The 15,595-nt window shown below is 37.7% G+C and overlaps 1 protein-coding gene and 2 pseudogenes across 1 annotated transcript; 2 read left to right on the top strand and 1 right to left on the bottom strand.

Moving 5' to 3' along the window:
- Nucleotides 1-3,420: 3,420 nt before the first annotated feature.
- Nucleotides 3,421-6,358, top strand: LOC137620721 (myb/SANT-like DNA-binding domain-containing protein 3; annotated as a pseudogene).
- A 2,025-nt stretch (nucleotides 6,359-8,383) lies between these two features.
- LOC137620712 (uncharacterized) lies at nucleotides 8,384-12,804 on the top strand (annotated as a pseudogene).
- A 943-nt stretch (nucleotides 12,805-13,747) lies between these two features.
- On the bottom strand, nucleotides 13,748-15,504 carry LOC137622260 (putative nuclease HARBI1). The gene is made up of 2 exons (XM_068352786.1): nucleotides 15,323-15,504; nucleotides 13,748-14,593 (listed from the first exon to the last, which is right to left on the bottom strand). Exons 1-2 carry the CDS (start codon nucleotides 15,426-15,428, stop codon nucleotides 13,761-13,763), a joined length of 939 nt encoding a protein of 312 aa, XP_068208887.1. The 5' UTR covers nucleotides 15,429-15,504; the 3' UTR covers nucleotides 13,748-13,760.
- Nucleotides 15,505-15,595: the final 91 nt, after the last annotated feature.

Below are 15,595 nucleotides of genomic sequence, written 5' to 3'. Positions count from 1 at the left end.
GAAACCCAATGGAACTAATAAATTTTGCAAGGGTATAGTATGGGTCCTGGACTATATATACAGTAGTTGTTTACCTCTAGCCATGCTGCAAAATAAACCTTCGAGCATGCGTCTCTCTCTCTCTCTCTCTCTCTCTCTCTCTCTCTCTCTCTCTCTCTCTCTCTCTCTCTCTCTCTCTCTCATTCCCATCGATGTGCCATATCAAAGTGATATTTTATATGTTCTAAATATAATGTACAAAGGAAAATTATAAAATTTACCACACCTTGAACCGGATTCATGCTAAGAACACAATATAGTAAAGAGGACCTTCGAATATTATGGAAAATCACAACCTGAAACCACTACCTTACACTAGAAAATATCCCAAACACATCGTTATACCAAGGGATCAACGAAATATTTTCTGACAGAATTGAACACATTTCTACAGTTGAAACACGATTAACATGGGAAAACCGACGCTGGAATGTCAAAACCTTTGAAATTATAAAGTTACAGTTTGAACAGATTTCTAACATCTCTGTAGATAATAAAGCAGAAATAAATTCCTCATTTCATAAGACATCTGACGTATCTTGGTTACATGCGTCATTTTAAGATAAGCAACTACAAACATTATATGTTTACAGGATTAAAGGCCCCTCATGAATGGCAGAGGCAAGGGACAGTGCCATTGCCCAGTCAAGCACGACAATGCCCAAGAGACTGACCATATATACATATGATCAGCACCCAAGACCCTTCTTCATCCAAGCTAGGACCAAGAAGGGCTAACCAATGGGTGCTGATGACTCAACAGCTAGACCTATAAGTTTCCCCAAATCCACTATTGGTTCACACTGATGGTGGGGTTGCACGGACCAAAGGAACTAACGAGTTTAAAAATGACTCGAACCCCAGTCTGGAGATCGCCAGTCAAGGGCGTTACCACATAGGCCACCACAACTAAAAGGGCACCCCTATGAGTAAGTGCAAATGTGCCTCTGTTAAAAACCTGAATATAGGTGAATGACTATGGGAGTGAGGTCTGCCAGGGACATGGTTTCTAATTGCTGGGTAAGGGAAAGGGTGGACTAAGAAGAAGGGTTTTAGAAAGGTGAGGGTAATGGAATGGTGAGGATGGCATTAGTTAAGAATCAATATCGATAAAAAAAAAATTATAGGCTTAAAATTGTCATTTTACGTTTTCCTTGTAAAGTCTTTCCTGTAAACTTGATGATCAAGGAACATTCAAAGTACTTACAAAACAAACTTATAATCTAAATTGGACATTGGATTACTTGAAACTTCCATTCCTATATATATTTTAACTATATCGGTTTATCATCTTAGTTCTCTGAATCATTTCCAATAGTAGCGTTATTACAAAACTTTTCAACATGAAAGAAAAAATAATGGATTCCAATAGTCAAATAATGATTTGTTATTCTATTACTACTGTAAGCCACAAATCAAAAATGACGTCTGAATATTTAGATCTGCAAACACGCACACAGACAGATTCATCATTACCACCCTATCTCCCTTTCCTATCAACATGGTAGTTTGGGCAATTTGCAGGAGATTGTTGTTTTTGAGTGGCACACATTCAGTATGACAAGAACATACAGTGTCTATATATATATATATATATATATATATATATATATATATATATATATATATATATATATATATATATTTATATATAAGTTGGAGCAAATGCTTTTTTGTTGACCAGGCGGACATAGTCTTTTTATAGTTTATTTATGACATATTTGTTTTTGATGTTGTTGATAGTTTATTATATGACATGTCTGTTTTGACGTTTTTTCTTATTTTAGAATGATTTATTGTTAATTTGTTCTCTTCATTTATTTATTTCCTTATTTCCTTTCCTCACTGGGCTATTTTTCCCTGTTGGAGCCCCTGGGCTTATAGCATCTTGCTTTTCCAACTAGGGTTGTAGCTTGGATAGTAATAATAATAATAATAATAATAATAATATATGTTTATGTGTATGTGTATATATATACATATATATATGTGTATGTGTATATATATACATATATATATATATATATATATATATATATATATATATATATATATATATATATATATTATATATATATATATATATATATATATATATATATATATATATATATATATATATATATATATATATATATATATATATTAGATGAGAGTCAACACAATATCACACTCGAATAGGAATAAAGTTCTATCTCATGCTGGGATTGAACCCTAGTCTCTTCTAGCGAAATACAAGGTCGCTATCAATCATACCACCAAAAGTCCTAGAAGAAGCCGGAACCTAAGTGCTAACGGCATTTCAGGATTTATCTGGAGACTTGTACTACCGAGTTTTCCCCGACTTCCCGACCCTTCAGGTGACAGAACAGATTGCTTTTAATTCGAATTATCCCTAATAAGTCAACATGGATGAAAAGTCAACCAAATATCGGGCTTAAATAGAAATAAATTTCTATCTCACATTGGGATCGAACCCTATTCTCTTCAATTGAAAAACAAGGTCGCTACCAATCATTCCAACATAGGTTCTAAAAGGAGTCAGAACCTAAGTCCTAACTGCTTTTCAGGATTTACTTGGTGAGACTCAGTCTCATACCAGAGAGTTTTCCCCGACTTCCCGACCCACCAGGTGACACAACTGATGCTTTTAATTCGAATTATCCCTAATAAAACTATAAGGATGAAAAGTCAACAAAACATCGTGCTTCAATCGAAATAAATTTCTATCTCATACTGGGATTGAACCCTAGTCTCTTCAAATGAAAGACAAGGTCGCTACCAACCATGCCACCAGACGCTCTAAAAGAAGTCGGAAGCTAAGTGCTAACTGGATTTCAGGATTTACTTGGTGAGACTTTATCTCATACCAGAGAGTTTTCCCCGACTTTCCGACCAATCAGGTGACACAACTGGTTGCTTCTAATTCGAATTACCCCCAAGAAGTCAATATGGATGAAAAGTCAACAAAATATTATGCTCAAATAGAAATAAATTTCTATCACATACTGGGATCGAACCCCAGTCTCTTCAAATGAAAGACAAGTCGCTACCAATCATGCCACCATAGGTTCTAAAAGAAGTCAGAGCCTAACGGCCGTATGCTAAGAGAAAATATAGGGCCTCCAATTATAAGGCCTTCTTTATACCCTATGGAAAGTGTAGGGGAGCCCTATATTTTTCGGTGCTATGTTTAAAGCATCTTCTAGGAAAGGGTGTGATTGGTATCCCTGCTGAGAGGGTGTCTGTTGTCGTCTAAACAGTTGGTATGCCGGACGAACCTTTTGTTTACATTTGTGAGGGGCATTTCTAAATTGGGTACACGTGCGTCGCGCATTTCTGTTCTTTCAACGAGTTACTGAGGACATATAGACAGTGGAAATGGCAGAAAAGGATTCTATAAGAGCAAGATACATAACTGCAAATGAGAAAACATTGCTGGTGACCTTAGTAGAGAAAAGAAGCGAAATTTTATTCGATAAGAGCCATGACTTCCGCATCATCCATCGGAAAAAAGCAGCATGGGAAGAAGTCACTAGCTTATTTAATACTGCTGGTTATGGACCACCAAGTAGCCAGCAACAGCTGAAGAAAGTTTGGGAGAATGCAAAAGGATAGTAAGTATTCATAAACACATTAAAGTAATAGTACTTTTGACTCACTTCCTGCATACATAAGCAAGCACCAGCTTAGGGAATGGCGAGGGTGAGTTTTATTTAGGCTATATGTAAGGAATAACATACTTTTCAAATGCTGAGCAAATAAATAATTCTCATTGCAGTTTGTACTATTCTTAATTTCAGACTTCATACTGGTTAGCCTAATTGTTTGGCTTTTATTCTTAATTTAAGGCTATATACTGGTTAGCCTAGTTGTTTGGCTTTTATTCTTAATTTAAGGCTATATACTGGTTAGCCTAGTTGTTTGGTCTTAATTTCAGGCTATCTACTGGTTAGCCTAATTGTTTGGCTTTTATTCTTAATTTAAGGCTATATACTGGTTAGCCTAGTTGTTTGGTCTTAATTTCAGGCTATCTACTGGTTAGCCTAATTGTTTGGCTTTTATTCTTAATTTAAGGCTATATACTGGTTAGCCTAGTTGTTTGGTCTTAATTTCAGGCTATATACTTGTTAGCCTAATTGCCTGGCTTTTGTTCTTAATTTAAGGCTATATACTGGCTAGCCTAATTGTTTGGTTTTAATTTCAGGCTATATACTGGTTAGCCTAATTGTTTGGAACAAAAATATTAATTTAACCACTTAACTGTTGTAAAAATTTCAGAGCAAAGAAACAGCATGCAGCATATAAGCGAGAAACTATGAGGACAGGTGGTGGTGCTCCTCCTAAGCCTTTAGATGAAGAGACTGCTAAAATCCTCACTATCATAAGTGATGACCTTGATGGTGAGGAGAATGAACTGGACTGTGATGCACTTCAAAGTACTGGTAAGTCCTACTTTGCATATTTTACTGATTTTCATACAAATGTTTTGTTTCTCTATTAATTTTTTCCCATAAAATTGAGAAGTAGTCACTTGTTTTACGCATATCCCCTACCTATCAATTTATAAAGAAGTTAAATTAGCTCCTATTTGGTAATATTCTTGTAAGTCGTAAAGAAGCATTTATTGTAGTTGAAATTATGGAAGAAAAGTTGTTTGTCTTGGCCTAAAATGTAAGGTTATAAAGGTGGAACTCTGTTGAATAAAAAAAAGGGGGCCTGGGGGCTACAGCCCAACTAGGAAATAACCAATTTAGTGCCAAGTTAGTTAGGCGTTTTATGTTTCTTGTCATAAAATTTCACCATAACCTAACCTTTTCTGTGAATTAATATACTTACTGCACAAAAATCGGTAATAGTATAGAACACCACGCTATCCATTTACTCCAATATAATGGAATCGTGCAGTTCTCACCTTCTTGCACAGTAATTAGGGGGTTATTTAAATTCTGGGAAAGCAATAATTAGCAAGATATGTTGAAGACGAGGGGAGGGGTTATGAAAAGAAAATAGCTCGGTTTCCTCACTAAACAACATGGAACTGACGTCAACATAGTCAACTAAACAAAAGTTTGTGATGCCAGCGTAAATAAACAGAAGTTTGTGATGCCAGCGTACATTTGATTTACTGTATATTCAAAATATACTTAATTAAAATGGATTAATTACTCAAAAGTGTCCTTAAAATATGCAATTTACAAATAGTGACACTTTTGAGTAATCACAATTCTTGATAAGTATATTTTGAATATACAGTAAATCAAATGTACGCTGGCATCACAAACTTCTGTTTATGTACGCTGGCATCACGAACTTTTGTTTAGTTGACTATGTTGACGTCAGTTCCATGTCGTTTAGTGAGGAAACCGAGCTATTTTCTTTTTATAACCCCTTCTCCCCTCTTCAACATATCTTGCTAATTATTGCTTTCCCAGAATTTAAATAACCCCCTAATTACTGTGCAAGAAGGTGAGAACTGCACGATTCCATTATATTGGAGTAAATGGATAGCGTGGTGTTCTATACTATTACCCAAGAATCATGTCTAACAGGGTGTGACCCACAACTGTGTAATTGTTAGGATTAGGTAAATCATTCATCACTTAAATATTTGCTTTACTTGTAGGGAATCTTTTATAGAATTAGGAGGAATTAGTGGCCCCACAGTTTGCAAAAGTAATGTTCTCCAGTACAATCATAGCATTACTTTTTTTTTTTTTCTTTTCAGGACAACCACATACTGGGCAAATATGTGAGATATTCTTTGATTCCCAAATAACGGCACAGCACACTGACAACTTTATACACCATCATAACACCTCCCAAACTCACCTCAACTTCATTCAACATAACACTGAGCACACCAGCTGGCAAAGTCTCCTCTCAAGAGGCTAACGTGACACAAGATACTCAAACAAACACACCCACCTCTATACAGTTCAATACCAGAGACACCCCAACAGAATACACACCAACACCTGGCCAATCAAATTATACCTCATCCCGAAAGCGCCGACGAACAACAAAGTTCACTCAGGAGGCCAGCTTTGAAGCTTTTCTTGAGATGCAACAGAAGGAGCATGGAAAGACAATGGAAAGCCTCAGCCTGGATATTGAAGTTAAGAGCCTAGATATTGAAATTAAGAAAGAAAAACTAAAAAAAATTAAAAAGGAAAATGAGGATGCAAACCTTTATCTCCAGGCTCATCAAATCTGGGTTGATGTGGGCAAGAAATTGTTGGAAGTAACAGGGGAATTAGGACAGGTAACCAAAAGAATTTGTGATAAGAGGGGAGAAGGGGTTATGAAAAGAAAATAGCTCGGTTTCCTCACTAAACGACACGGAACTGACGTCAACATAGTCAACTAAACAAAAGTTCGTGATGCCAGCGTAAATAAACAGAAGTTTGTGATGCCAGCGTACATTTGATTTACTCTACATTCAAAATATACTTAATTAAAATGGATTAATTACTCAAAAGTGTCCTTAAAATATGCAATTTACAAATAGTGACACTTTTGAGTAATCACAATTCTTGATTAAGTATATTTTGAATACCGTGAGCCCTCGCTACTTCGCGGTTAGACCATCGCGGATTCACCACTTCGCGGGTTTTTTCATAACCCATATATATATATACATATCGCAGATTTTCCGGAAATTTCGAAAATACCGCGATATCTGAAGACCCCAAATACGATATTTCGTTACCTGTAATTCCATTAATACTGTAATTAGTAATATCTGCTCTTACTGATAGTTCATTGCATTACATATGACATATAATTCAGCACAGAAAGAAATAAAACACGAAAAGAGAATGTGATCATACGATAATTCAGTACTGTATACAGTACGTAGTAAAATTAAACCGAACATGAAACGCAAATCAGATGCAGTCATACCATATTAGAATGGTGTAAGGCTGCTGACAGCTACTACTGTACTACAAATGTAATGGATGTGCATCTTTTCCATGAATCTTTTGAACGTATACGTACGTAGTACTGCATCCAATAATTTTCTTTGTTGCAAAAATCACATCTCGAATAAGCGTACGAGAGAGAGAGAGAGAGAGAGAGAGAGAGAGAGAGAGAGAGAGAGAGAGAGAGAGAGAGAGAGAGAGACATATCCTACAACAAAACAAGCGTAAAATAGCGTACGTAAAGCTGTATTATTATTATTATTATTATTATTATTATTATTATTATTAAAATTATTATTGTTATTATCATTATCATTATTATTATTATCATTATTTATTATTATTATTATTACTGTACAGTATACGTAGGGTACCTTGTACTTTGAATTGGTAACCTACGTAGCATATAAGACGGGTTGTGATTGGTTCAAGCGCTGATAGATGACGAATCAGAACCCAAGTTTTGTTATCTAGCCTGTGATTGGTGTTTTGCCCGCATCTCCAACCCGCAGCATCTACGTATTCGCGGTCACTTTGTCTCCCGCCGTATCGCTGTGTAGATGTTGTTAAGTTATTGTGGACTTTAATCTGTGCTGTGCGTGACTGTTTTAAGTTGAACTTTTGTTGAACTTTCTGTTAAACCCTACTGTACAATGCCTCCCAAGCGTTCTGGATCTACTAAGGCTGGTAGTGAGAATAAACGCCACCGAAAGATGACGACGATTGCTGAGAAGGTGACGCTTCTCAATATGTTAAAAGACGGTAGAAGTTACGCGGCCGCAGCCCGCCATTTTGGAGTCAACGAATCCACCGTTCGCTATATCAAGAAGGACGAGGCGAACATAAGAAAGACGGCTACCATCACCTTTAGCAGATCAGCGAAGCGAGTCGTTACCACGCGTAATAAAACGATCGTACGCATGGAAGGTGCTTTAGCAGTGTGGATTGCCGACTGCCGGAAGAAGAATATAGCCTTGGATACGAACACCATCCGAACCAAGGCTTTGAGCTTATATGAGAATATTGCGGCAAAGGAACCTCAAAACGACGATGGCGACCATGCTGAAGAAGATGATGATGTAGATGAACCTCAACCAGGGACATCCACTGATTCCCAGCCTCAGAAACAACGTTTTTCTGCCAGCAAAGGATGGTTCGCGAAGTTTCAGAAACGCTTTGCCCTGAAAAGCGTTTCCCTGCATGGCGAGGCTGCTTCCGCTGACACTGCCGCTGCTGAAACTTACGTGAACCAGACGTTCAAGAATATTATCGCCGAAGGTGGATACAAGCCGGAACAAGTGTTTAATATGGATGAGACCGGCTTGTTTTGGAAGAGAATGCCGTCGCGAACTTTCCTGTTCAAAGAAGAAGCCAAAGCCTCTGGCTTGAAAGCATTCAAGGATTGCGTTACCTTCGTGATGTGTGGCAATGCTGCTGGAATTTTGCTAAAGCTGGGGCTTATCTACAAGTCGAAAAATCCTCCCGCTTTGAAAAATAAGAATAAGAATCTCCTTCCCGTGTACTGGATGCATAATCCAAAAGCATGGATTACGAAGATGCTGACCTCCAACTGGTTCCAACAGTGTTTCATCCCGCAAGTCAGTCAATATCTCTTATAGAAGGGCTTGCCATTCAAGATCCTTCTCCTTATGGATAACGCTGGTGGACACGCAACTGACCTGTCGCGTGAGGGCGTTCAGGTTGAGTTCCTGCCACCTAACACCACGTCATTAATTCAACCGATGGACCAGGGGGTTATCAGGGCGTTCAAGGCCCTCTACACGAAGAATACCATGGCGGACCTCGTTGCGTGTGTGGATGCTGCCCAAGAAAATGAAGATGAAGATTTTAATTTGAAGGCGTACTGGCGGAAGTACACCATAGCCACGTGCCTGCAGAACATTCAGAAGGCACTGCAAGAAATGAAACCTGCAACCGTGAATGCGAGCTGGAAGAAGTTGTGGCCCCAGATTGTTTACGACGACGAGGGATTTACTCCGTCTGAAATCCAACACTCTGCAATACGCAAATCTGTGCAGTTGGCTGCGATAATTGGAGGTGACGGGTTTGGCGACATGACGACTGAAGACGTCGACGAGTTGTTGGACTGCCATTCCCAGCCGCTAACTGACGCAGACCTCGAAGACCTGACGAAATCGGCCAGTGAAGAAGAGAGCGAAACACAGGAAGAGACCCAAGAAAATGTCGAAGAAACGGGCTTAACATTAGAACGGCTTGCCAAGGTCTGCAACCATATAAAGGAGGTGAAAGAAATGTTGCAAGAGTGGGACGAGGATATGGTTCGGTCTATGCAATTCTGCAACAAGATCGATGAAGACATGACTCCCTACAGGATGCTCTTAGAGCGAAAAAAGAAGCAGCGGCAGCAACTTCCGATCACAACGTTCTTCCAGCCTCGCAAAAAAGAGCCAGTTCCTCCTGCTAGTACTGTACGCCTTCGGAAGAAATTGAAGAAGTTTCCCAGGAAGAAGTTGATGAGGTGTCCCAGGAAAAGACACCTCCGTTTGAAGAGACGTAAAATACTATCATTGGCTGCACAGTAGAAGACATCATCAGCTTCATCATCATCATTTCTACTGTGCAGCAAATTCATCGCCATCATCATTCAAGTTTTTCTTCAACTTCTTTCGTGGTGAGTACAGTAACAACCTTTATTTTTTACTTTAATATTCTAACATTTTAATATTTGTGCCTGTTTTAGTTTAGTACTGTATGCATTAAGTTAAAGGGAAGGTTTTAGAAGTCTGAAGAGTATACATGTTGTAACCCATCATATTTTTTTGGTTTAAAATTTACATTTACGTACGTACAACAATCTCTCTCTCTCTCTCTCTCTCTCTCTCTCTCTCTCTCTCTCTCTCTCTCTCTCTCTCTCGTAAATTGTTTTCCTGCTTTGCTACGTACAGTATTCACTGTATGATTTTATATAGATACGGTAAATGATATTTGTAATAACATATTTTCTAAAAGCTTTTACTGTAAATATCATTATTTATCACTTTCATCATGCGCGTTAAATGCCTTCTTTGTTTACTGAGCGTGGTTGTTTACTGAGCGTACTTTATGACGCCGTCGTTTCAGGCGGCGTCATAAAGAAAAACATTTCATTTGGAAGTCCTAAGAAAAATTAAGTAAAACATTATTAATAACAAAATCAACATACTGTATAATCAATATAATCGATGCAAAAACTAACCTATACACAGATGTGTACACTAAATGCGTTTGTTTCTTCATTATGATCAGAGAAACGTAAACAAAACATTGGTTGCCATTTTTTATCGTGCTTTTTGGCGTGTTTAGGAAACGCATGATATAAAATCGCCTTTAATATTTGTGCCTGTTTTAGTTTAGGGTACATGCATTAAGTGTTCTGTACATTAAAGGGTAGTTTGTTAACAGTACTATGTACAAGGGAAGGTTTTAAAAGTCTGAATATACATGTTAAATAAATAGGTAAATATGGTGTTACTACTTCGCGGATTTTCACCTATCGCGGTCGGGTCTGGAACCTATCTACCGCGATAAACGAGGGTTCACTGTATATAGTAAATCAAATGTAAGCTGGCATCACAAACTTCTGTTTATGTACGCTGGCATCACAAACTTTTGTTTAGTTGACTATGTTGACGTCAGTTCCATGTCGTTTAGTGAGGAAACCGAGCTATTTTCTTTTTATAACCCCTTCTCCCCTCTTCAACATATCTTGCTAATTATTGCTTTCCCAGAATTTAAATAACCCCCTAATTACTGTGCAAGAAGGTGAGAACTGCACGATTCCATTATATTGAAGTAAATGGATAGCGTGGTGTTCTATACTATTACCCAAGAATCATGTCTAACAGGGTGTGACCCACAACTGTGTAATTGTTAGTATTAGGTAAATCATTCATCACTTAAATATTTGCTTTACTTGTAGGGAATCTTTTATAGAATTAGGAGGAATTAGTGGCCCCACAGTTTGCAAAAGTAATGTTCTCCAGTACAATCATAGCATTACTTTTTTTTTTTTTTGTCTTTTCAGGACAACCACATACTGGGCAAATATGTGAGATATTCTTTGATTCCCAAATAACGGCACAGCACACTGACAACTTTATACACTCCATCATAACACCTCGCAAACTCACCTCAACTTCATTCAACATAACACAGAACACACCAGCTGGCAAAGTCTCCTCTCAAGAGGCTAACATGACACAAGATACTCAAACAAACACACCCGCCTCTATACAGTTTAATACCAGAGACACCCCAACAGAATACACACCAACACCTGGCCAATCAAATTATACCTCGGCCCGAAAGCGCCGACGAACAACAAAGTTCACTCAGGAGGACAGCTTTGAAGCTTCTCTTGAGATGCAACAGAAGGAGCATGAAAAGACAATGGAAAGCCTCAGCCTAGATATTGAAGTTAAGAACCTAGATATTGAAGTTAAGAGACTAGATATTGAAATTAAGAAAGAAAAACTAAAAAAAATTAAAAAGGAAAACGAGGATGCAAACCTTTATCTCCAGGCTCATCAAATCTGGGTTGATGTGGGCAAGAAATTGTTGGAAGTAACAGGGGAATTAGGAAAGGTAACCAAAAGAATTTGTGATAAGAGGGGAGAAGGGGTTATGAAAAGAAAATAGCTCGGTTTCCTCACTAAACGACACGGAACTGACGTCAACATAGTCAACTTAACAAAAGTTCGTGATGCCAGCGTAAATAAACAGAAGTTTGTGATGCCAGCGTACATTTGATTTACTGTATATTCAAAATATACTTAATTAAAATGGATTAATTACTCAAAAGTGTCCTTAAAATATGCAATTTACAAATAGTGACACTTTTGAGTAATCACAATTCTTGATTAAGTATATTTTGAATATACAGTAAATCAAATGTACGCTGGCATCACAAACTTCTGTTTATGTACGCTGGCATCACGAACTTTTGTTTAATTGACTATGTTGACGTCAGTTCCATGTCGTTTAGTGAGGAAACCGAGCTATTTTCTTTTTATAACCCCTTCTCCCCTCTTCAACATATCTTGCTAATTATTGCTTTCCCAGAATTTAAATAGCCCCCTAATTACTGTGCAAGAAGGTGAGAACTGCACGATTCCATTATATTGGAGTAAATGGATAGCGTGGTGTTCTACACTATTACCCAAGAATCATGTCTAACAGGGTGTGACCCACAACTGTGTAATTGTTAGGATTAGGTAAATCATTTATCACTTAAATATTTGCTTTACTTGTAGGGAATCTTTTATAGAATTAGGAGGAATTAGTGGCCCCACAGTTTGCAAAAGTAATGTTCTCCAGTACAATCATAGCATTACTTTTTTTTTTTTTTTCTTTTCAGGACAACCACATACTGGGCAAATATGTGAGATATTCTTTGATTCCCAAATAACGGCACAGCACACTGACAACTTTATACACTCCATCATAACACCTCCCAAACTCACCTCAACTTCATTCAACATAACACAGAGCACACCCGCTGGCAAAGTCTCCTCTCAAGAGGCTAACGTGACACAAGATACTCAAAAACACACCCACCTCTATACAGTTTAATACCAGAGACACCCCAACAGAATACACACCAACACCTGGCCAATCAAATTATACCTCGGCCCGAAAGCGCCGACGAACAACAAAGTTCACTCAGGAGGACAGCTTTGAAGCTTCTCTTGAGATGCAACAGAAGGAGCATGAAAAGACAATGGAAAGCCTCAGCCTAGATATTGAAGTTAAGAACCTAGATATTGAAGTTAAGAGACTAGATATTGAAATTAAGAAAGAAAAACTAAAAAAAAATTAAAAAGGAAAACGAGGATGCAAACCTTTATCTCCAGGCTCATCAACTGTGGGCAAGAAATTGTTGGAAGTAACAGGGGAATTAGGACAGGTAACCAAAAGAATTTGTGATAAGAGGGGAGAAGGGGTTATGAAAAGAAGATAGCTTGGTTTCCTCACTAAACGACATGGAACTGATGTCAACATAGTCAACTAAACAAAAGTTTGTGATGCCAGCGTAAATAAACAGAAGTTTGTGATGCCAGCGTACATTTGATTTACTGTATATTCAAAATATACTTAATTAAAATGGATTAATTACTCAAAAGTGTCCTTAAAATATGCAATTTACAAATAGTGACACTTTTGAGTAATCACAATTCTTGACTAAGTATATTTTGAATATACAGTAAATCAAATGTACGCTGGCATCACAAACTTCTGTTTATGTACGCTGGCATCACAAACTTCTGTTTATGTACGCTGGCATCACGAACTTTTGTTTAGTTGACTATGTTGACGTCAGTTCCATGTCGTTTAGTGAGGAAACCGAGCTATTTTATTTTTATAACCCCTTCTCCCCTCTTCAACATATCTTGCTAATTATTGCTTTCCCAGAATTTAAATAACCCCCTAATTACTGTGCAAGAAGGTGAGAACTGCACGATTCCATTATATTGGAGTAAATGGATAGCGTGGTGTTCTATACTATTACCCAAGAATCATGTCTAACAGGGTGTGACCCACAACTGTGTAATTGTTAGGATTAGGTAAATCATTCATCACATAAATATTTGCTTTACTTGTAGGGAATCTTTTATAGAATTAGGAGGAATTAGTGGCCCCACAGTTTGCAAAAGTAATGTTCTCCAGTACAATCATAGCATTACTTTTTTTTTTTTTTTTGTCTTTTCAGGACAACCACATATTTTTTTCCTAAGCAAAATATTCTCTGATGATTTGCTGTCTTTTAAAGACTCCTTAGATATCTCTCATTGCTTGCGGTTGCTGCCTCAATTCATCCTCTTGTATGTTTCCTTGGGCTTCTGGGTCACCTGCATCATGAAGTTCATGAATTACATTATCTGGCTCAGGTACTCTGTAGGCGATGGCCAAATTGTGGAGAACTGCAGCAGCAACAATTATGTGTTTTGTGTTTCTCATAGAAGTCCTCATTTTCTTTCCAAGGCAAGCAAATCTTCTTTTTAATAGTCCAAATGCTCTCTCAACACTGTTTCGTGTTCTTATGTGAGAAGTATTATAGCGGCTCTCTCCACGGCCATGAGGAGCTGTCAGAGGAGTCAACAAATATTCACGACATGGATAGCCACTGTCACCCAACAAGTGTCCAGGCAGAATACCATCTTCGAGTTCCTGACAGAGTCGACTATTTTCAAAAATATTGCTGTCATTTGCACTGCCAGGCCACCGAGCTACAATGTTGTAAAGCTGCAACTGAGGACCACAGACTGCTTGTACATTAAATGAAAAATAACCTTTTCTGTTGCGGAAAACTTCAGGACGCGGGTGACTTGGCATCTCAATTGCAATATGAGTGCAGTTAATCCACCCAATTACACCTGGTATTCCAGCTATAGTCATAAATTCATGTTTGATCCTGGTAAAATTATTTTGGTCTGGAAACTTGATGAACTCTGCACACAAACTTCCAATTGCATATGCTACCTTGCCAACACATCTACTAACAAAAGACTGTGATACCTCACACCAATCTGATATACCAAGTTGGTCGTTTCCAGTGGCAATGTATCTCAATCCAATTAGGACCTGCAGGTGAGAAGGCACAGGACAGCCTGTGGAAAAAGAAAAAATCATGAAACACTTCACTCAAACCATGTCCAGGCATAATTCTCAACTTTTTACTTAAAAATTGTATAATCTTTTACTGTATTAAGCATAATATCTCTAGGCAGCTTCATATAACCTTTCAAATAACACATTTAGCAGAAACCAATAAAATAACTTGCCTGTAAACTAAGTACAGCAAATGCCTCAACCTTTTTTTACCAATGGCACACTTAAGATCTCACAAGAATACCACAGTATACAGTAGACTTGGCAAAATTTAAAAGGGTATACATGTAATTATAAGATAGAACTACAGACATAAAAAAATACCGGGTATAAATAAGAACTTATTTTACTTCAGTAAATATCACCATACTGCTTGAATTATTTGGAAAGCATTACTTTTCATTCATGTAAAACCAAAATCTATACCCATTTTTCATATTTTCAGGTGTGCCTTGACAATGTTTCGCAGCACACTTCTAATAATCTTGTGGCATATCATTGTGCCTTGGCACACTGGTTGAGAATCACTGCAGTACAGTATACAGACATAAAAATTACTTTTGCCTGTGCTTACAGGTAATGAAGGCACCTTATGTACTGTACCTACCTGGTACATTATTATTAAGGAAATGTTGTTCAATAAGTAAAAATGAGCATTACATCACTCACGAATGGCTCATCACATGACATATAAGCACAAAAACAATGTGATAAAGACTCATGCCTACCTCTGTTGCTGAGAGCATTGGGCAGTCGATGCTCCATCTTTGCAATCAATGAAAGTGTGCATTCTTTACTTAATCGGAACCTCATTAGAAATTCTTCCTCTGTCATGGCATGGAATGGGTTGCTTTGGTCTGTCACAACCCTTCGTATGTGGCCATGCTGATAGCGCTGAAGGTTTCGGATATGACGGAATTGTCGGTACATGCTGAAATATATGAAATATACGTGTAATGTAAGACTCATGAAATATTTTTTAGCCTAGTGTTTAACTCTAC

This window comes from Palaemon carinicauda, chromosome 2 (genome assembly GCF_036898095.1).
Source record: "Palaemon carinicauda isolate YSFRI2023 chromosome 2, ASM3689809v2, whole genome shotgun sequence".
Lineage (NCBI taxonomy): Eukaryota > Metazoa > Arthropoda > Malacostraca > Decapoda > Palaemonidae > Palaemon > Palaemon carinicauda.
Note: the sequence above shows the minus strand (reverse complement) of the source record. Positions and strands in the feature narration are given on the sequence as shown.

Excerpts from the sequence above, each read along its gene's own strand:
- LOC137622260 (XM_068352786.1), bottom strand. The coding sequence starts at position 15,428 with ATGACAGAGGAAGAATTTCTAATGAGGTTCCGATTAAGTAAAGAATGC. Across the intron at positions 14,594-15,322 it reads CAATGCTCTCAGCAACAGAG|GCTGTCCTGTGCCTTCTCAC; the intron begins GTAGGCATGAGT and ends CTTTTTCCACAG.